Source organism: Heterocephalus glaber, unplaced genomic scaffold, assembly GCF_053883595.1.
Source record: "Heterocephalus glaber isolate CG9 unplaced genomic scaffold, H.glaber_assembly_v1.0 deba00001509, whole genome shotgun sequence".
Classification (NCBI taxonomy): Eukaryota; Metazoa; Chordata; class Mammalia; order Rodentia; family Bathyergidae; genus Heterocephalus; species Heterocephalus glaber.
The window spans coordinates 10,778,094-10,800,684 of NW_028258325.1; the positions used below are offsets into that span (position 1 = coordinate 10,778,094).

Consider the following 22,591-nt stretch of genomic DNA (forward strand, 5'->3'; position numbering starts at 1 on the left):
CACTGGAACAAAGATTGCTGGACATAAGCTATGATGTATTAAGCTCAGCTGGCTTAAATGATTAGGATTTTTTTTTAATGTAGGATACGAAAATTAGGTTTTAGAAAAATGTTAGGAGATGATTTCTCCCTAAAGAATTATACACTATATGGTGTAATTTGTCCAAATTGCAAGCCTCTCATACGTAATTTTACCAAAAGTAATTTTTGCATTTTATATGCTTAGGAGCATTATCAGACAGGGTTTGCCTGTGGTGGTATTTGAGGGTGTGTAATGCAGCTAATGCAACTTGGACAGTTACCTAAGAAATGGTGACTTTAGAGCTGAAAAGCTGAGGGCTTAAAAGACAGCACTCTTTGACAAACAGGAAGTGTGTGCTGACTTCCTGTCAGCACTGTCCTGGGAGCAGAGGAGGGGAATAAAGATGTGCCACAAGCCCGTATTTCATCACCTCCAACTTGACAGTCTTTGGTCTGCTCAAGGACGTGACACACAGCACATGTTTTCCAAGCTCCTCTTTATTGGGATGGATCTGGACTGTGATCTGAACATGAAAAGCAGCTCACTTTGGTTTGACCAGCTTTTCATTGCTGTTCACTTTGAAAGTAACAAATCCCAGCTGAATAACCCAAAATAAATACATATTGACTCTGTGCTTTCACAGGACCAAACTCAGAGGCTTCATTCATGTTGGATACAAAATCTAAGAATCATGACAGGATCTTATTCCATTTCATTTTAGGCCCCACCTTGCAATCAAATGACACTCCAACTGATACCTATCCTTATGAATGAAAAACTCCATTAAAATGTAATCAGCATCTATAAAGATGACTCCACCTTCTGACGAGCATCATCTTTCTCTCAAGATACTCCCTCCCTGTCTCTCTCTCATTTTGAATTTGCCAGTGCAGAAGTCAAGCAGATTTCTCTGCGATCGCTTCTGCATTCTATTTCTAAACATCATGACAAACCATTGACAAAGTCGGTGAAAATCCGAGTGGAAGGATATGCTGTAGGTTTCACACTTTTAGTGAACATGGATTATTTCCAACAGCATCAATAAGTCAACACTGAGCTGATAGCAAGCTCATTTAAGACTACTGTACTCATTTGTTTAAAAACTCTTCCTGGGTAAAAGATATATACAATTTTCTATACAAAAAATACATTTTTTTCTGTAAACTGATATGTGTTTAGCGCACTCCACATGTGGAAGTAAGTCAGGAACTCAGCTAACTCATCTGAATAGCTGCTAGATACAGAAACGTGTTTGGTGGGAATAAACACCTATATACTGTAGTGTCTATACAGAAATTCACTGTAAAAAAGTACAAAACAAAAACAAACAGGGTAGGGGAGAATTATGCTTAAATAGTGGGGACACGTGGACTGTAAATGTGACCATGTTCATCCTAACAAAGTACCACCCAGAGACCAATGACGCTGCACCCCAGGGGCTGCCTGAGTCACGGTGTCGCCATCAAAGTTCCTCCTGGATCTGCAAAGTTCTTGCAGGCTCGGAAACCATCAAAAGTCTGTGATCCTTTCCACTTTGGGTGTCTTGAGGCTGAAATGAGTATCAAACGGCTCTGAATTATTAAAGGAACCAGGAAGGCCTAACCCTGAAATGGTTCCTGCTAGAAGCTCGAGTGCTACAGAAGAGACAGATGTATTCAAGAGGAAACCACCCTGGGTCGCTTTATTTGTATCCTCGCATTATGATTTTAGTTTCTGAAATGGCTTTTTTAAAACAAAACAATCATAGAAGTATAAAAATGTCTAAAAAACTTTTAAGCCCGTAATATTTAAGGTACATAAATAAGTAGAGCTTATTTTACTATAAATTTAAAGTCTTATTTTTTACAATATATACATATATATGTGTAACAGTCATATAGTCATTGTATTATATATAAATGGACAATCATACTGTATAACCTGTATGTTAAACCTAGATTTTCCACTTATCAGGATTAGCTATGTTTCAATGTTCTAACACTAAAGGCTATAATCCTATAAATGGTTTTATATGAAAGCATGACACTTACCTCAAGCCATTTCCACATCAGCTGTCAATATCGTAATGCACTAGAAAACAAAAACATACAGAAACATGAACTTCCAGTCGGGCTGTGGGTAGTGTCAGCAGGCAGATGACTAAAGGCAGCAGATGAGCACACATCCCACTTCTGCCCATTTATCAGGAAAAAAGCTTGTCAGTAAAACTGGTTCTTGCAGCTTCCGTCTGCATTGCCATTATAAAGAGGATAAGGAGGATGGAGAGACACAAACTGTGACAAGTGGAACTGTGTATAGTCACAATGTAAGGCTAGGCGTGGAAAAAGCCACTGAGAATGTGTCTAAGACCTAGACTCCCAGAAACCAGACCACCACAGCCAATAGAGAATGGGCCACGGGCAGCTCCCTCAAGTCTGCGGCTAGACCAGAGGGCAGAGCAAACGAAGTTCTGCAGGGACCTTGGCAATTATGAGTCCACAGTGTGAGGTCAGACTGTGTGCGTTCTCAGAGTGGCTCTCTGGTAACCATCAGCGGGAGCCCTGAGGTCCTCTAAGGTTTAGGCGGGTGGGGGAACTCCGTTGGGAAGGTCTGCAGTCTCGGCTTTGGCACAGCCCCTGACCATGACGTGGAGTGGATTTCGGCCCCTGAACCTCAGGCTGCCCCTGCAGCAGGTGCCCTGCCCAGGTGCAGTGGTGGGAGACTGAGGGCGGGAGTGGGCACCCAGGACATCAAAGCTCCTGCAGGGCAGGCGATCGTCCAAAAGGATATTTCATAGTGGGAAAAAAATCACACATGAGGCCTGTGAAGCTCCTCTCACTCTCTTCCTTATGCTTCCAGTAAGAAACAAACTCTTTCCTGAGGGGACTTGGGGGCTCGGGGTACAGGGTGCAGGCAGAGTGGCTCAGTGTCCTGCTCCAGCTCACAGCGCTGGGCCCGGGCTACACGCTGTGAAGACACAGAAGTGAGTCCGGCTGATGCCTACGTACTGCGGTCAGAGTAACTGACACCCAAATCCCATTCCCACACCAAAACTTTCTTAACTAGGACAATGTTCTATCACCTCTAAAGAACATCTCTATTTGCATTCCAAGGTGTGGGACACTGGGGACACCAACTGCACACCAACCGTACCCCTGGGTCTTTTCTGGCCCAGCTGTACCTCTCTGGGGGCCTCCAGATGGTCTACCCCACTTCCTTCTGGAAAATGGGGGTGCTTCGGAGAACTGAGAGCTAGGAAACAAGCAACACAAATCAATCCAGGCAACTGAGACCAATTCCTCAAAATTCTGATATGATGGAGACCAGGAGCCCTTCAAACGGGGCAGTTTGAGGACCTGCTTCTTCAGGCCATGAGGACCCGAGCTCTGCACTCTAGTTTCCTGTCCAACCAACACCACAAAACACTACAGGAAGCCGAGGTACGACAGCTGGGACGTTTCTCCCAGAGCAGACATCATACACTACTGGTGGTCCTTGTCGAGTTAGCTTGGATTCACTCTCCAGGTCTTCATCAGCATGCACTTTGGGCAACCTGACTCACACAGGAAATGGCCAGGAGACAGCACCCGTTAAGTCACTAATGCACTTTGCCTAATACAAGAAGAAAACCCCCACCCCCTACCCAAGGCCTGGAGCACGATGTAGGGTCAGGGTCTCCCAGCACTTTCTACTAAACCTTTGTGACCAGCGCATGCGCAGGGAGGGGAACCTGTCACTCCCTTGCTGTTCCCGGGATCCAGCTGTTCCTTCCTGCTGTAGGAAGACCACTGTGTGGACCCCTCCCTGCGGGATACTGCAATGCTAATTATGCCCACAGCAGGCTGTAAGCAACACAGGCTGTAAAGAGTTAACCTCATAACTGGCTTGTTTATAGAAGTGAGTCCGGCCAAAGCCTAGGTGCCGAGGTCAGAGTAACTCACACCTAAATTCTGTTCCCACACTAAAACTTCCTTAACTAGGACAATGCTCTAATTACAACCATATATTTTGTCTATTCTGTTCCTAATCTGAGAATGCTTTGTCTTTTTCTTTTACAAGCCTTGCCTCCGTTAGTTCCCACAGAAACTGCAGGACTGACTGCACGTCCTTGCACGTAGTCCTGCTCTTGCATATAGCTCGCCTTTACCCCAATTTATTACTAATAAAAATGAGTGGCTTGGACGCACCAGCACCTTTGCTAATTAAGCAGCATTGGCCTTCTTGGCTCCCCACTTTCTGCCTTAGTTCTGTCTTTTAGGTGTTTTTCTCAGTCTTGCATCATACACTGAACAGGAGACTGGTGCCTACTGCAGAGGTTTCCAGTAATGTTTCAGGGTTCTCAGTACTCCCTTTTACCAAGGTGCCCGCAGCACTTCAGACGAGGGACACACTGGGCAGCACAAGTAACGAGAAGGCAAAGGTGTATGGACCTATCTGGTTGGACCCCCATGGCACTTCTGTCAACATGGTTTGTTAACATTACAAAAGGAAACTTCATGTACAAATCAATTAATCTTCTTTCCAGGGAAACTGGGCTTTGAGGCATCATTTGCCTCTTATCCAACTTGGTGGCCATCACTGTGAAGAATGGGGAAATGATCACTCTTCGCTGGGGTCACGCAACTTGGTGGTGAGAGCTTTTCTATACTCTCAGCTTTGGGAGAAAGGACAAAGGACAGCTCAGAGCTAGTTGGGGCTGGCTGGCTGTGGGATGCGGCATGGCCTTCATGTCCTGAGCCTTTGTGTAAAAGGGAGGTGGCTGTGTAGGGCTGAGAGGGCTGGTGGAATCATGTAGGACAGCACCGTGTCTTCAGTGCCCAGAGCAGTGGGACTCACACACTTTGTGGTCCAGCAAGAAGCACCTTTCTCTCTGATCTCAGGCCAGAGACAGACGAATGGGTCTCTCTGCCAAAAGTTTACATGACCGCTAGAGGGAGAAAGAATGCAAAAGTTGTGTGATCCTCACTATCTACGAGGCCAGGGCAACGTGCAGAAAGGAGCTGTTCAGCCCTTCCCCAGATAAAAAAGTCTCCGCCTGCTGGAAAAAATTGCAGTAGCAGAATGAGTGGAGGCAGCATCAGTCTGGCTCATCTGTACAGAAGGTCCCACCAGGGGTCTCTGCTAACATCTAGAACCCCGGCAGTGTAATGAACAGAGCTCAATGGGGCTGGCTTGGCTAGCAGGCTAGACAGGTGCATTTCTCTTAGGAGTCACCCTTGGATTCCATCAGAAACATCAAGGTAACAAAAAGACAAGGGCATCCTCATTATCATGAATCCGAAACCTTACATAAAGGCAAGCAAGCACCAGAAACCGATTCAACCAAGTCCTAGGAGAACTGATTTGGCGACCACATAGGTAGTTAAGCGCCTTCTTGATCTTGAAAATTTCAGTCCATAAATCTAAGTCATCCTGCAACTGTGCCACCCATGAAAAGGCAGGTCAGTACATGATGCAGCCCACGGAGCTGTCCACTCTCCCTGCAGGGGACACTCGTCTTGGTTCAATCTCACAACATAGCACTTTAGCAACTGTGTCTAGCGTACTATAAGAAGCAAGTGAGATGACACAGGGTCCTTTAGCCATTTCAGAACATCCTCGTCCCCGTTCTTGATTGTCGCCATTTCTGGCATGGTCTGAACATTTATATCCCTCTCAAATTCGTAAGCTGAGATCCTTATCACCAAGATGATGGCATTAGGAGGTGGGGGCCTTGGGGAGCTGATTAGGAGAGGCCACCGTGAGAGGACACAGCGAGCAGGTGCTGTCTATGAGAAAGATGACCCTCACCAGACACTGAACCTGACAGCACAATGACTCCACTTCCCCGCCTCCAGAACCGTGAGAAAGACATTTCTGTCATTTATCAGCCTCCTAGTTTATCCTATTTTGTTACTGAAGCCCAAAGACTCAAAGACAATATTCCTTTTCCTAAAGGGCAAATTGAAAAAGTTCTGAAGTTTTTATAATGCTCAAGTTGTAAGTTAGAAAAAACCTTTTATTCTTCTGAAAAGACAAACGTTAAAACCTTTCTGGGGGCCGGGGATGTAGCTCAGCAGTTCCACTGCCTGCCGCACAAGCACAAGGTCCCGAGTTCGATCCCTAGTACCAAAAAAAAAAAAAAAAAAAAAACCTTTCTGGTTCTGTTTTTCTTGCAACTTGACAAAGGTATCACACCAGCTGTTACTAGGCAACCCTGCCTAAGGATGCCCCCACCCAGACTGAGAGCCTCTATAAATACCTGTGGATCCCAAAGGTGACCTTTTTTTTTTTGTACCGGGGATCGAACTCAGGTCTTTGCGCTTGTGCAGCGGGAGGCGAAACCACTGAGCTAAATCCCCGGCCCTTGATGGTGACCTTTTAACAAGATGCGTCCCATGCAGATGGTGTGGGGCCAGTTGTGTGGATAAGGGGAGAACCAGGCCCACTGAAGAGGATGGCTCCCTGCTGGGCCCTGTGCATTTTGTTCCCACCTCGTCTCAGTAGAAGGTCCCCGGGTGACATGCATGTCTCCAGTTTCACTGAAGCCCAGGAAGAAGACACCTGGCCAGTAATGCTCAGAGTTACCTGGTAAATATCCAGTACCACAGGAAGCTCCTTAATTCCAGAGAATATAAATTCATAAAGAGCTTGGAGGAAAGGTTGGTACTCTTTTTCTGGTCAATCATAGTCAATTTACTGGAAGGAAGGGAGGAAAGGAAGAAGGGGGGAGGGAAAGAAGGGTAGGCCTGGAGAGCTATTAACACTTAGTGTGTTCAATGCAGAGAAATGCTAAATCAAAAGTGTGCATGCGTTTAATCCGTAATGATTTAGATGAGCCATACATAGCATTTTAAGATGAAACCAAGCTTTCGTTGCTGCACAATTCCGCTGCTAAGAAATCCGTTGAAAATGCAAACTTGTGGCATCGTGGAATGCTATGTAGGGGTGACTGGGGACAGCCACTGAGAGAGGGTCCTGCAGGCAGGGGGAAGTGAAGGGGTCAGCAGCATGCAGAAGGCTCAGGGTCTGATCTACAGGGAATAAGCAGAGTGGTCACAGGACAGGCATGCACTTCTGGGCTTTGCGTTACCTTGTCATAACGGGATTGTGAACACCATATAAATGATCTTTATGATAACCATTATTACCATTTTCCATACTGTAACAAAAATAAATACACCAAAAACAGCATGTTATCTCTATGATGAAATGTTTACAACAGAGAATACAAAGACAATGTCATGGTCATGAAAAGCATGTGACAGTGTGTTAAATCTGCAAAGGTCTAAGGGTATATATGTATTTCGCGCCCTTTAAAAACTGAAGATGGAAATGACTACTTTATAGATTAATAAAGTTAACATATAAAACATTCATTCATTTAGTGTTTCTTAAGTACCTTCTATGTGCTGGTCCTCAATTTAAGAGGTGTCACAAGTTTTACTTGGATATGTCTATCATTTTTAATCGATTAGGATGTTATTGATTTCATTTAAAAATTTGTTATATAATTATAAGAGCCTCCCTCAACCCATCTATGCATAGTTAAAAAAAAAACGGCTTACTTTTTCATGGGTAGAGTTTCAACACTATAAAATACAAAAAGGGGAGAGAATTACTTATTGTCTGGTTGATCTTCAAGCTCAACAGCTACCCCCCCCCCATTTTTATTCCAGGACGTCTGACAGTGCAAGTTCTAGAGAAAAACCTGTTGAGAGATGAGTGAAGTGACAATGAGACACACAGGTCACCACACACAAGCACAGGGTGCATTAGAGAGCCCAAAGGAAAAGGAGCAACAACAGTTATCATAAAGTAAAATGCCAAGTCCCCGAGAGAGGAGAACTGTGAACGAGAAAAAAGAAAGCTGGTTAAAGATTAAGCAAGAGAAAGAAAACAGGACAAGCCTAAGAAAATCAGCATAAAATCCAAACAAACAAAGGAACAAACAACCCACTGGGACAGGAATGACCCAGCATTTAAGGACAAGGTCAAGTTCAGGCTCATCGGAGCTCAGCTTTTGGACAGCAGCACTACTTCGAAAATGGTCCCAACTCCCAGAGAGGAAACTCAGCTACTCACTCGTCATACACATCCTCCGAGTCCATTCGGCGATAGTACTTGGCCAACTTCACAGCAAAGATTATAGCCGGAAGTAATAGCATAGTAGCTTGTCCTATACCAAACCAAAACAAATTCTGGGAGAAAAAAATAATCAGGAAAATTAAATGCTTATGAAGATAGGAAATGCAAAATAACAGTCGAGGAAACATTTTTTTTTGCAATTTTTTTTACCTGAGTTTTTATTTTGTTCTTTAAACTCACTTGTGAACCTAACACATACCAGTCATTGTGTGAAATACTACACTGTATTATAATCCAGTTATTCTTCTGGAAACCTTGAGTGGCTCCTGTTATTTATTTTCCAGAAGAGGAACAGAAGCAGCCACTGGTGAAGATAAGATTCAGTCTGGGACCCTCCGAAATAGCTTTGGACCATGCACTCGCTACAGAGCCCCTCTTTGCTTCCCCGACTGTCTAACCAAGAGTCTGGCAGTCTGGCAGGTCCAAGTTCAAGTCCCTGTGAGAAGGTGCGTGATCCTTCTGGCCTGGTTCTGCAATTGGGACAGTGGGGTCCCTTCAACTTGAAGGAGACAGAAGCAGTGCGTGGCACATACCAGGGTCTCACCACGCACTCCATGTTTAATTTAACCTATTCTGAAGATTGCTGAGGGATGCACCCTGCCGGACAGGCTGCCCATGAGGGACGTGGCAGGAGACACGGCCTGTCCTCGAGGGGCTCAGATCTAGTGCGTGTGCAGAGGACAGATCGTAGACTCACACACGTAATTCAACAGCAACAACAAGGCTACCAGCAAAGCAGAGCCTCCTGTGGAATGTGGGAAGGGAGCCCTGCAGTTTGGAGGATCAGAACATCCTTCCTGGAAAAACAGTTGCTTTGAGCTGAGACCTCGAAACTGAACAAGCAAGAGCGGCAAACATTACTCGAGTGTGTCAATGTATCAAGAATGGTCCTGACGCTGTTCACATAATCTCACCAGCTCAAAACGGCCCCCTTCAGGTGAGGAATCGCAGAAAATTTCAGTCATTTTCAAAGTCAGAGTTTAGAAAACGGAGAAGCGGAGCTGGCATTTAGAGTATGACCTGGGAAGTTAGCTGGGGGCCCAGGGTGGAGGGGAGGGAGACAGGAGAGGAAAGTGCCCGGGCCATTCTGAGTCCAGGCAGAAAACGGGGCTGTGCAGGAGGCCTGGCGGGGAGAAGCTGGGGTGCATTTGAAGAAATGAAAGAAAACGAGGATGTGTGGCACACAGGGAGAAAGGGGGGCCGTGACAGGCAGGGGACGGATCTTCATCCTGATCCAGTGGGAAGCCACGGAAACACTAAGCAGAGCTGGTGAGGGGTCGAGCTCGTGGGGAGCCGGAGAACGTAGAGGGATGAATCACCCTGATGAACTGAAACTTATCATCCCGGTGGTCACATCGTAGAGGCCTTCGAAATCAAAAAGTCAGTTCGGTGTAGCTCTGGGTTTGTGCAGAGTTCCACTTGGAATCCTGGAATATTAGCCATGGGCACACCAATGACTGATCCTTTCTGATGATTCCTAACAGGAATTCTGTTCTGACTTCTGTAATGTGACTTAGTAAAGAATGAAAATCTGCAACTAGGACTTTACTTCTCTAGTCTATTAGGTGTAAGTACTAACTCACTGATCTAGACTTCAGGGTTTGGGTCCTAGAACGGTATCAAATCCAAGCAGAAAATGTATTATAGTGTGTGTTATGATCTGTCAGGGGATCAAAGATGGCGGATTTATTATGCACCTTTGGAAAGGTGAAGTCTTACCAGAGGGTGGACAATGTAGCCACACAGAGCGACACTGATGGCAGAATCCAGGGCGGTGGCCATGGGCTTGCAGGACACCATTTTCTCAGTGACCTATGGGGACAAGAAGCAAAGGCAAACTTTTACTGAGTCACTCAGAAAACTCCACAAGAATGAGGAACATCACTTCCTTTCGGGCTGCTTTCCCGAAAAGACCTCCATTCCTCTAGGTCACAGAGCCGGCGACTAGTTTATACGGATGAGTTTTGCAGTGTGTTATGTTATAGGCTTTAAACAAGACCTTTCTTCTCTCTGAGCCTCGCATTCCAGGTTCATTTGTTTTTTACTTGGAACAAGAAAGCCCTCCCAACAGGTTAGCTGAAAGGATTAAATAATACGTGTGTCTAGCACAGTGTTTTAACTCAAAGTTTTTATCTGACCCCTCTGTTACCTGACAGAAGAACTGAGAAGAAAATGGAAGAACCATATGATAACAGAAAGTGAAGGGACAAAGGGGTCTGAAAGGGGTATGTCATTTACATGGTGGGTGGCCCTGAAGGGCTTGGTCCCCATACTTCAAAGTCCTTTCACTTCACAGCAAATTACCAGGAATTTAATTTTATTTCCTCCAGATTTTGCCCTAGAACATGACTTCTCTAAGATGTGGCCCCTTTATATTCATAAAAAGATTAACTACTTACAGCATCCTTGACCCACTGCAGATAATGTTCAAAGTGTCCTAGTATGATTTTCCCGTACTTCTTCGTTTCCTAGAAAAGAAATCAAAGATGAGTAAAATCACTAAAATAACAGCATACTTAAATTTGCTGGATATTTAATGATGGAACGGACACATGCCTGATTATGGAGATGCTTATTTTTAAAAAGACAACTCACTTCAACAATAATAGAGGAGATATTGTTCGCCATGAAGTTCTGAGCAGAGTCCAGAGAGACCAGGACCTTGTTCACTTTCTCCTGGAAAACACAGCAACAACTGGAGGAGTATCGAGTGGCAAAGGGATTAATTAGACAATCTGCAACTCAATTCGAGCACAGTTGTCCCTTGAGATGAATTCCAGGAGCCTCTCCTGGATACCGGAACACACAGATGTTCACATCCTTTATACAAATGGCATAGTATCTGCATAGAACCTACACATCCCACACCTTCATCTACACTTTAAATCATCCCCAGATTATGTGGTTTTTTAAAATTTTCATTTTTATTAGTACATATCTGCAGTACATAGTGATTATACCCATCGTGGGGAGTTGGAACATGTACCTAATGCATCTTAATTCTTTTTTCATCCCCTCCCTCCTCCTCCCTCCTCCTCCATCTCTTCATCCCTCCCCATCTGCAAAAGATCCATCTCCTCGTTTCCTATTATTTGTCTTATTTTGCTCTTCAATTATTTATAGTTTGGGGTTTTCATATAAAAGAAACTATGTGATATGTAAGCTTGTGTGTCTGATGTATTTCACTTAACATTATGGTTTCAACATGCATCCATTTTTCTATAAATAACCCAAATTTATCCCTCTTTATAGCACAGTAGTACTCCACTGTGCATAAATACCACATAATACCTAATGTGATATAAATGCTGTACAACCAACTGTTATACTGCCTTGTTCAGGGGATAATGACAAGAAAGGGTCTGCACATGTTCAGTGCAGATGAAGTTTTTTTTTCAAAATATTTTTGATTCTGCCGTTGGTTGAACCTGCAGATTTAGAAACCACAGATACGGAGAACCCCAGACACCACGACCTGGCCCAGCTCTCGGAGGGCTGGGGAAGGACAGGGGTCCAGCACAAGCACTTGCTTTGAGCCAGATATGGGTGAGGTCTTTGACAGGACCTGCATGTCCCCAACCTGACAATAATGACCACAGGCGTGGCCACGTCATTGGGCAGCAGAGCAGGCAGAGTGGCAGTGCTGCTGGTTCTGAACAGTGGCTTAAAAAAACCCCAGCCTTTCCTTTCAGCCCCTGAACTCATGTCACCCACTAAGAGGACATGAGGTGGCCCACACAGGAGCTGCTCCTTAGGTGGCATGTTCCATGGGGAAGACATGTAGGGAAGCCAGGGGTCAGCCCAGGAGTGAAGATGAATGCTTGGAAAGTTCTGAGATCGACAGTTTGTTACACAGCATTATCTCTGTGAAAGTGGCCGGTGTACCTTCTACACCTGCATCCTGCACATCAAAACACAGACCTTTTCACCTGTGTATCTAACAACCTAAGCAGAGGTCTGCATCCATAGAAACATTTGTAGAAAGAATATGGTAGGAAAACTCGGTTTAAAATGAGTCGATAACTGAGACTTATTTTTGCTCTAAAAACCTATAAAAAATAATCAACGTCTTTGAAATTCTGTGCATAGTATTAGATAACAAAACCCACGGCACAAAAACAAAATAAATGCTGACCTCCAATCCACTGCTTGTTCGCTGAAGTGTTCCGATGTTTTTCTTTAAATTGTTCTGGGGAACAAACATAGTATTTTCAAAATTATTATACGAAGCAGCAAGATCATGTGTCTTGTGTCCTCCTCCCTCCGTACAGCCATCAAATCTGACTTTACACAGGAAGGGCTTCCGTCTAGAAAAAGCGTCACACGCCAAGCTATTACAAATATCTTCCATGCCACTAGTGTAAGACTGTCTGAAGAAGAAAATGAGGATACATAATTGAAAGCTCCGTGGAGGAGCATAACACATGCAAAGTATCGATATACATTTGATTGAAGTGGAAGGTACTTAGGCACTGTTTTTTTTGGTACCAGGGATCGAACTTGGGACCTTGCGCTTGTGAGGCAGGCAGCAGAACCACTGAGCTAAATTACAGGCCCTTTAGGCCCTTTAAAAAAAGGTAGGGTTCACCTGAGTGCTTTAGGTCAAGAGTGGCCGTCTTCCTCTATACAGAGCCATTCAGTAGCTACGAGGCTTTAGGAGCCATAGTCTGTCCCAACTACTCTGTTTTGCCTTTGCAAACAAGCACAGCCAGACAGTTGTTAAGTAAGTGAACATGACCATGTAACAATAAAACTTTATTTACAAATCTGGCGCCAGACTGGATTTGGCCCTCAAGGTGTAGTTCATGAAGGCCATAGTTTGCCAACTCCTGGTTTAGGCCACAGGTCAAGTACAAAACAACTTGCCTTTTAATGACCAGGTTGCCCTAGCTCCAAAGAGGCCAAGGAACCCTGTCCACTTGAAAAAAAGAGTTTAAGGAAAATGCAAAACCAGCTTAAAATGTTAACTTGGTACTGGTGTAAGCAAGGACAGCAGGGAATCACGAGGAGCCTGGCATACACGTTAAGCAAATTCAACAGAAAGACTTTATGACTTCCTAGTGAATTACGAAGTCAGCAGGAGAAAAAGAGAAATTACAACTAGACCCAGAGATTGGATTTGGGAGTGAAGGGACACAATGTACATCTCCAAACCTGAGCAACTGCCCCAGGAGCCCAATTCCCCCACAGTTCTGCCCTGGACCTGCATACAAGCATGGTCATTCCTCCCATTTGTGAGTCTCTCTGAGATCAGCAGTCCTTCATCTCTGTGAGCCAGGTAAGGCAGTGTAGGAATCGTTCCTGCTGTATTTATTCTTGATTTTTAAAATTTTATTTTTAGATGAGGAAGTGGAGAAGCTACCGTACTTCAGAAAAGCAGAAGCAGGATGTGAAATGAGGTCAGCTTAACTCTACAGACCTTGTTTTGGGCAAATTGCAAACTGCTTTTACGGCCTTAAAGAAAGGAGTGAGAAGTCCGGGAAGGCCAGAATGGGAAAGAAGAGGAAAACAGTGGCCGCACAGTCAGGGAGCAGAGCTACACGGGTGCTGGATGTGGGAAGAGACGCACTTACCCTCACCTTCACATATTTCTAGGCAGAGTTTGGAGAAAAAGAATTGGACAACAGTGAGACGGAGCCAGAACAAAGTCATCAGCACTGCTAACTGCCTGGTTCAGGAGACTGTGAGAGCAGCAGAAACTGGAGCAAGCGGGCAGGAGCCGGGGACCCTCGGCAACTCCCTACGGACACTCATGGGGAGAGGGAGGGGAAGGAGGAGGAGGGGCGGCGCAATTTCGGATTTGCCTTCTTCAAAGCTGAGGCTGAAGCCATGGCGGGGACCTCTGTGAGGTCAGCAGGTGTCCTGAGGCTAAATGAAAGCCAAGCAGGTGCGACCTATTTGGCCCAGGTCCCAGGGAAGTATCACGGCTTGGTGACCCTTACCAGTGACTGTTCCATACGCAGGACTTGCTGATGTTGAATCCCTCTGGTAGTCTGCGCGTGGGTTCGGAGCTCATCTTTCACATTTCCTGGGGGCTACAGAGAGAAGAAAGGAAATAAAGACGACGCTCTCACACTGCGCGCACGGGACGCGAGCTGCCATGACATCAGCCTGTGCCCGCCTACCGAACCGGAAGATGATGGCTGTGGAAGGGCACAGGGCCTGGCCGTGTGGGGCTACGCCGACAACCCACTTCAAATCACAGAGTTGGGGACTCTCACCACACCTCACTCAGGAGCGTTCCTAAGCCCCAGAGATTGTGTTCTTTCTTTCTCTGCTACACTGTGCCACAGCCACTATGGGGGATGAGAAAACCAGGGTCCAGACAAGAACTGTTTATTTAACCCACACTTCCTGTGTGATACATCAACTATAACAATCCTATGGGGGAGACACTAGCGCCCCATTTTACAGATAGGGAAACAAAGACACAGAGTGGCAAAATATCTTGCTCAATCGCCTACTGTTATGAAGAGGCTGAGTTTAAACCCAGGTATTCCTCCAGAGTCCAGGGTCCTCATTACTGGTCTGCTGCTTCTTGGGAAGACCAGTTACGGTCATGTAGTCAACACCCAGTAGAGGAGGTGATGAAGTGTGAGACTATGTCTAATGGTGCTTCTGCCTACCATTATCCACTTACTACCCACAATGCAAAGCACCGCATGGACTTTTCCAGCCATGCCCTCGGTTTCTATTCCCTACACTGCAAGAAAAATGGCACATGTGTGCACGCAACATGTGTGCATTCATGTGTATGTACTAAAGCAGCATGGCCATGGTTGCCGATAAGAACTGCTAACCTGCATCAGACAGGCCTTGTTCAACAACGTTAAACTCATGCCAAGTAAAAACTTCGGTTGCTTCCCTCACCATGGTATTGACGTGAGATCTCTACAACTCCTACAGCATTCAAAGGGACTATGTGAACTCACCAAATGTCTTACTTTGTCTTCTAGGTCAAGCGAAAATGATAAAAGATTCACTTTTACAGGGGGTTTATCAGTCTACAAAAGAGGTAAACAAAAATAGTGTTATGGATAGGAGATTTTTAGACCTTAACAAAATCTAGTAAGCAACCGATTGAACATGGGTCCATAATTAAAAAGAAATAAATGCCAGGAACTTTTACATAGGTGACAACATTCTTATTTATACATACTGTTTCTCTAATATATATTTTCATTGGTACATATTAGTTATATAGACTACTGGGCTTCGCTGTGGCATTTTCATGCATATAACAGACTGATCGTACCTATCCCCCATTACCCTTTATTTCCTTCTTTCCCTTCCCCATCCCTTTCCTCTTCTCTAATACTCTCTCTTCTACTCTATACATGCCACTTTTATATTCAACCATAGAAGGAATGAAGTGCTGACACATGCTATACCACATAAGAACCTCAATAACATGCTAAGTGTAAGAAGCAAGACACAAAAGGTCACAAACGGTATATTCTATTTACACGGAACATCTAGAATAGGTAAATCCATAGAAATACAACCTAGAATGGTGGAAGATGAGGATCTGGGGGAGTGGAGAGCAGCTGGCAATGATAGAGCATTTCCTTTAGGGTGAGGAAGATGTTTTGGATCCAAATAGAAGTGGCAATTGCATAACACTGTGAATATATTAAATGCTATTAAATTATCCCCTTTAAAAATAGGTGATTTCGACCGGGGATTTAGCTCAGTGGTTCTGCCGCCTGCCTCACAAGCACAAGGTCCAGAGTTCGATCCCCAGGACCCTCTCCCCAAAAAAGGTGATTGTATGTTATGTGAGTCTTCTCTCATTAAAAACACAAATTAAAAAAATGCACATCTGGTATTGTACTTTCCCCAAAAGATCACACATGTACACATGCATTATACCTGAGCCAACAGGGTGTTATAATCTATATTCTGAATTCCAGAAGTCACAAAGGCCTGAAGGTTTTTTCTTCCTTCTGCATCCAGCAGAACAATATTATCAAGATTTACATTCAGATTTTCAAATTCACTCATTATGTTTCCAGTGTGCTGCATGAAACAAAAGTTTTAAACCAAGCCATTATTCTCAAAGAATGTCACCAACTTAATGCTTTAAAAGAACAATAAAATTATACAGGCATAAACATTTGCACAGATTTGATTGGCATTTCTTCCTTCCCTGCCTCTGTATGTCCATGGGAAGCAATCTTCATTCTATCTGCCCCTCAAAGGGAAAAAGCTATATCATAAGAGATGGATATGAACTCCACTGGGACACTAGGGAGAAAGAACTCAAAGGGACCCATGAACTGGAGGGACAGTGGAGAGGAAGTGGCTTCTGAACTTCCAGCTGGATTCCAGAGATGCTGGAAGGAAGGGGGGCGGGTACGCTGGCATTCTAGGAATGAGACCAGCACAGTAAGGCTAGGGCTGGGCAGTAGGAAGACATGGGAGATGGGAAACAGTGTTTGGTTACTTGGGAAAAGATCATGGTGAAGCTTGTTGATCTGGGGCTGGCCTGTCAATGGCTCAGGCAGCGTGACCCAGGTGGCACACTCTCAACTACCCAGCATGGCACAGGGGAAATGGCTCATAGTGTGATGGGGAAAGAAGAGGACTTTTAGTTAGGATTTAGTTACAAAACTGTATTTCATTTATAAACAGGTAAGGAGTGCTTAGGGAAGATAATCAATAAAAAATTCGTATGCAGATTTCAAATAAAGTTCCTCACTTTTGAGAACTGTCAAATTATCAAGGCATTGTAGTCACTTCCATGATGCCTCGGTCAGCAAACTGTAGGGCCTGGAGGTCATCTCCTTCTTTGGTACCTCTTGGGATCTACTCTCATTATGGGAGCCCTAAAGAAGGAGGGCTCTCTAGATCCTTCTAGGCTAATCATGCTCAAGACCTACCAACAAGGACTCTACTGCTTCCTTCTGCCCAGTGTGCTTTGAACTGGCCCTTCTTCAGAGTTTTAAGACTCAGACTGGGGTGTGGATTGGGGCAAAGCAGGCAGGAAGGTCATTCTGTCTGCTTTACCCTTCCTGCTTCTTGCCAGCAAAGCTCAGCAGAGCCCAAACTGGGGCCACATGACACACAGGAATGAGGACAATATGGGCCATAATTCCGGATCTGGGACCTGTTGGAAAAGGGGGCCTGGTCTTGGAAAACCAACCTTCCTGGGGAGCAGGTGTGACTTTTTCCTATAGAATCATCAACACTCAGTGAAATGAAATCTTTCCCGGGCAGAGTTTAAGTGAGACCTTTTTTAAGGATCTTGGGTAATCTACTAGAAAAACTGAAGCCACAAGATAGACAAGAAGTTGGGAGTGAGAAAATATTTTAGAATTTGATCAAGGTGAGGATTGTACAACCTTGTGGATATACTAAGTGTCACTTTAAGATGGTTTATTTTATCTTAGAGAATTTCACATCAATTTTAACAAAAAGAAAAACAACTGTATTTAGTGCTGCAATATGTCAAGTATGTGGCTGGTTCTACCGTCTCACCTTCTGAATGTTGAGCTCCTCACTGACGTTGAAACGGTTCTCTAGTTTAAGGCTGGTGTAAATGCCTTTATCATTTTTGCAATCACTGTGGGAAGAAACAGAAATCATAACCCAGGAAAGCAACATGGCTACCTGTGCCCATTGCTAAGGATGAGGCAAGAGTCTGTTTCTCATTGTGCATTCTGTGGATACACAAGTGGGTTCAAAGTGCCATCCCTGGCAGAAAGAATGCATAGCACTCACCACTCCTGATGTCTTTCCCTGCTGCTTAACTGTCTTAGTTTTGGAACAGATACAATGGGACTGATAAATACATTTTTCTGTCTATTTCCTTTATGCTATTTCCTGTACTGCTGCAGACAAGTTTACAAATGGAGAAGAAATAAATTCTCTTTAAAAAATTCAAAAATGATACTTCCTGGAAAGAGATGCCCTACAAAGTTTATCATGGGCTTTATTAAAGCGCCTGCCAAGACCATTTCCCCTCTGTATTTCCAATATTTTGTCTTCATTTACTAAATATATGCTTCAACTTTATTCTAAAGGTAAGGCCAGTGACAAGTTAGGGTGCACAGACATCCAGACACTCAGTCCAGTTTGTCTATAAACCCAACCCACCAATGGATCATGGAGGTACTAACCTTACCAGTGGATTCATCCATTAGTTAGATCATAGCTGAATGGATTACTAGGAGGCAGGACCTAGTTGGAGGAAAAGGTCACCAGGGACAGGCCTTTAAAGAGTATATCTTGTTCCTGACCCCATCCTTCCTGGTTTTCCTGTTCCCTCTCTGCTCCCTGGCCACCATGAGGTGAGGAGCTTTCCTGCATCATGCCCTTCCATGATGTCCTGCCTCACCACAGGCATAAAATCAATGGAGTCAGCTGACCATGGACTGAGACCTCTGAAACCATTAGCCAAAATAAACTTTGCCTCCCTTAAGCTGCTATTCTCAGGTATTTTGTCACAGTGACACAAAGCTGACTCTCACGTTCACCTTGTGAACATTATGCCCTCAGTGTGCATTACCACTGCCTATATATTTTTAGTTTCATCCACTAAGAACATGTCATGTTAGAACACACACCCTCCAGCCCTCTGGTGTGAGTGTAAAAACAAAATTACTATTGTTGGTTTAAAACTGTCCTGTGATTTAGGCATCAAATGATCTCTAAGTGACTTCTTTCTCTATGGCTGAGAACAGAGATCAAACACATAAGATGACCAACCATCTGACCAGTAGGGACGTTTCACCATCTGCAAAGGTGTATGATGTGAAGTAACACTAGATTGAGAAGAAAAGAATACTACACAGTATTTGGGGACTGCTTCAAAAGTAAACTAAGAAGCAAAGAAAAACCTCTCAACAGTTTCACTGGGAGAAGCTTAAACAATGGCGAACACAATTCCTCAGGACCCAGGGTTAGGGACAAGCTCATTCCTGTCCTGGTGGATAACCTACAACTACTTGGGAGGCTCAAGAGAGAACTCAACTTCTAGAGGTCACCTGGCCGTTTCTTATGAGCATGAGGCTGTGTGGCTGCTGAATCTCAAAACACACTAATAGGTTGAAGAGATCCCTCGGTGGAAAGAGTGACCACAGCAGGGGAAGACAGCTCATGGGGTGGGATAAGGACTGCAGCTGATCTGCCTGAGAGGGGAGAATGTTTCCAGGGGAAGGACATTTCCTACATGAACATTCCCCTGGTCACCTCATCTGGCTGTGACCTCACCACCAAGGAGTGGGTGCCTCCCCCTCTTTGGAGGTACAAAGAGGCAAATGATGCAAAAAAGGGAGGGATTCATTATACAGAGCAATCTGCGGTGTATCACTGTGGCACATCACTGCTGCAGCAGACAGGACCTTGAAGATTCAAGGTGGTTTTAAAAGGTTCAGAGAAATGGGTGCACCAGACACCATTCCAAGGATACTAGCTAGCACTTAGGCTATGGAGTTCTACCATGGTTTTTTTGTTGGTTTTTTTTGCATTCTAATCCTAGGTTTATTGAATACAATTCCTTTACTCTACACAACAAAGTACAAACACAACCTTATCTAAAATGCTACAAAGTTAAGAAAACTCAAATTTTATAGCACTGACTGTACAATAAAAGCCAAAAAAGCAATGTACATGTTGCAAAGGTAACCTGCAAGACCACCATGAATGGCAGGTGAAATGGGGGGCTCCATGGTGACCTGCAAAGCTGGTTCTCAAATTGCTCACCAACATTTGAGAGTCAAGACGAATGGGGTGGGTGTACAGGTGAGAACATAGAAAGACAGAACCATTATGACAACTAACACAGGGCAGGGGGAGTCTCTCTAGGTGTTTGATCGTAGAGGCTGGAAGAGGACTCAAGCAGGGATCAAAGGGCCAGGTCTAATGGGAATGGAGGATTGGTCCCCAAGGTATGATCACATTGCCAGGCTGCCCCCAAGTCATCTGGAAAAGCTGGGGCATCCTGCCGCCGAACAGACTTCTGAGATGGGAATGGTGAGCTTCCTAGACAGAAAACTGCAGGGTGCCTTTATGGGCACAGCCCTGAACCAAGAGCACTTCTGTAGCCAGAACCCGCCTGAAGAACAAGGGTCTCCACTGCTGCCTTTGAAGCCTGTCTGAGTGAGGGACCCTCTGCTACTGCTCCTCATTATGCTACAGAAGTGACACAACTGAGCTGAGTGGGACATAAGTTACAAGAGTGAGCTTCGGTAGTCTTGCTTGTCAGGAAGTATTGGAGCTAGGGTGGCTCCTATGGCGGTGGCGGCCAGGGGAACAGGACCGCCTGCGTACAGGGGACCTGCGTCTCGGGAGCATGACCTTCTCATCCGCGGGGGTGACCTGTGCCACATGGGAGATGGTGGCAGCATTCTCCTGGGAGGGCTGAATCGCCAGGGTGGCGGCCTAGGCCGGGGCCCAGCACAGCAATAGCAGGGATCTCCCGACCATCGATTGGTCCTCCATCCCGTGCTTCAGCGCTTTCTCTGCTTCATGTGGATTCTCAAACTCCACATATGCATAGCCTTTAGAGAGATGAGGATGCACCCTTTCTACAGGCATGTCAATCATTTTAATCTTCCCATAGGTGGAAAATATCTCCATGTGATCCTTAGTCACATCCCTGGTAAGCCTGCCGATGTGACTTTGGTGGGTTTAGGGGAAGGGCTTCACCTTTCCCTCTCCTCTTCATGTCTTTTTGGTGGCTTGGATTTGGAGCGCCACCTGTTGTGTCTGAGCCATGAAGGGCTTGGGGAGCCAGAGGAGCTGCTGGTACTGGAGCTGCAGGATGTACTAGAGCTTCCAGAATGGCCGGATGCTGAAGAGGAACTGGAGCCACTGCTTGAGCCTGAGCTGGTGCCAGAGCCTGAATCGGAAGTTGAGCTGGACCGAGACCTGGTGCTCCTGCTTCCACTGGAAGCACTGCACTTCTTCTGGGTCTTATCCCTGTCGTGGTCCTTCTCACTAGATTCCTTGGTGGCCCCTTTGTCTGTAGAGCAATCCTTGGACTTCTCATCAGAGCCATCCTTGCATTAGGTAGGAGGAGCCCTAGTGATGGACTTTTTATTATTTTCTTTGACTCGCAGCAAGCTCTTCTTTTTCACTCCTGGTAAATCCATTCTCCCCTTCTGAGGTGTTCAAAGCAGCAATGGCGGCCTCACTTATAGGAAATCTCACTTCTAACTGTAGTCTGAGAAACGATCCCTAATCGACTGCAATTCATGCCAAAGAGCAACATTTTCCTGCCACCACCACCTCCCTCTACCACATTCTCATGTGTCAGAGATGGGAAGTGTATATTGATGAACAACCATAAGTACAGACAGTGTTATTTTATCATGTTCTTACAATGTGTCAGGCACTGATCCAATATCAGGTATCTTGCTGGACTCTAAAACACCGCCTAGGTGAGTCTTATGGTCACAACTGCTGCTGCATGGAGAGGAAGTAGAATTGTCCAAGGTCACAGGGACCCAAGAAGCAGAGGGAGAGCCGTGGCCTGAGTGCTGGGACCATTATGAGACCTGGGGTTTGGACTGTTTGCTCAGTTCTCACAGGGTCCCATCAATGCACCTCAGGGTCACCTCATCCAGAGAATCCCAAGGACACCTGGACAGGGGAACCCAAGGCATCACTATTCCAGGTCTCAAAGGTTTTGGCCCAGGGTCATCTTTTTGGTCTCAGTTTTAGTCTCTTTGCTAAGACCGGAGAGCAGTATAGCTCTGAAACTGAAAAGTCTTATGAGCAAGATTAAAAGAAACACTTTGAAAGCAAAATTCTGGAGAAAAGCCATTTTACACAGCAAAATATGTAACGCAATTATTGATACCTGTAAACTTGTTCAAAGGTGAGTTTAACATTTGGTTTTTGGAGTATCATGCCAGAGAGATAATACTCCCACTCCTCATTTAGTAAGTGGGGGGTGTCCAAAATCTAGAACAAATGAAATAATATTTTGTGAAAAACAGTTTTACATTAACATGCCTACATATAGTAAAATGAATATTCTGTTACATATTTTTGAGACTTTTTCATATCATGATATTTCTCATCAACTTCTAGTCTAAAACTAGAAATGCCATAATTGGAATAAATCAATTGACTGGTGGATGGCATCAATCAAAGCTATAGAAAAATTTTTTTGAAACCTCAACTTCATTTCAGTAAACACATCAGAAATTAGAGGACAGTAGGAAATTTGCTTCAGAATAGTTAATATAAAACCATGAAGCTGCTGACCCAACCCTTCATTATTTTTTTCTGGACAAAATGAATTAAAACTCGTACACTCTGACTCTGCACCATATATATTTACGACCGACAAACTAATGCATTCCTGTGTATGTACATGATAAATACAAGTTGAATATCCTTTACCTGAAATGCTTGTGACCAGAAGTGCTTCAGAATTTTTTTTTTTTCTGATTTGGGGAATATTTACACCAAGGGGACAGGACCTAAGTCTAAAAATGAAATTCGTCTATGT

At 44.7% G+C, this 22,591-nt stretch overlaps 1 protein-coding gene and 1 pseudogene across 20 annotated transcripts in view; both read right to left on the minus strand.

Moving 5' to 3' along the window:
* Positions 1-500: 500 nt before the first annotated feature.
* The window catches only part of Prom1 (prominin 1), a 121,107-nt gene continuing 99,016 nt past the window's right edge, over positions 501-22,591 (minus strand). For 11 of the 20 annotated variants that reach the window (XM_087187388.1, XM_021260252.2, XM_087187387.1 and 8 more), the window contains 14 exons: positions 21,935-22,038; positions 17,608-17,692; positions 16,000-16,146; positions 15,060-15,131; positions 14,070-14,162; positions 12,263-12,316; positions 10,723-10,803; positions 10,527-10,595; positions 9,847-9,939; positions 8,065-8,180; positions 7,548-7,571; positions 7,073-7,141; positions 2,052-2,091; positions 501-1,570 (listed from right to left, as the gene is read on the minus strand). In XM_087187388.1, the coding sequence (XP_087043514.1) occupies positions 2,076-2,091; positions 7,073-7,141; positions 7,548-7,571; positions 8,065-8,180; positions 9,847-9,939; positions 10,527-10,595; positions 10,723-10,803; positions 12,263-12,316; positions 14,070-14,162; positions 15,060-15,131; positions 16,000-16,146; positions 17,608-17,692; positions 21,935-22,038 (1,023 nt within the window). In that variant the 3' untranslated portion in view covers positions 501-1,570; positions 2,052-2,075. Of the gene's footprint in view, positions 1,571-2,051; positions 2,092-7,072; positions 7,142-7,547; positions 7,828-8,060; positions 8,181-9,846; positions 9,940-10,526; positions 10,596-10,722; positions 10,804-12,262; positions 12,317-14,069; positions 14,163-15,059; positions 15,132-15,999; positions 16,147-17,607; positions 17,693-21,934; positions 22,039-22,591 lie in introns of those variants that run through there. The other 9 variants (XM_087187395.1, XM_087187394.1, XM_087187398.1 and 6 more) reach the window with 5 other exon arrangements.
* On the minus strand, positions 17,701-21,928 carry LOC110349687 (RNA-binding protein with serine-rich domain 1 pseudogene; annotated as a pseudogene).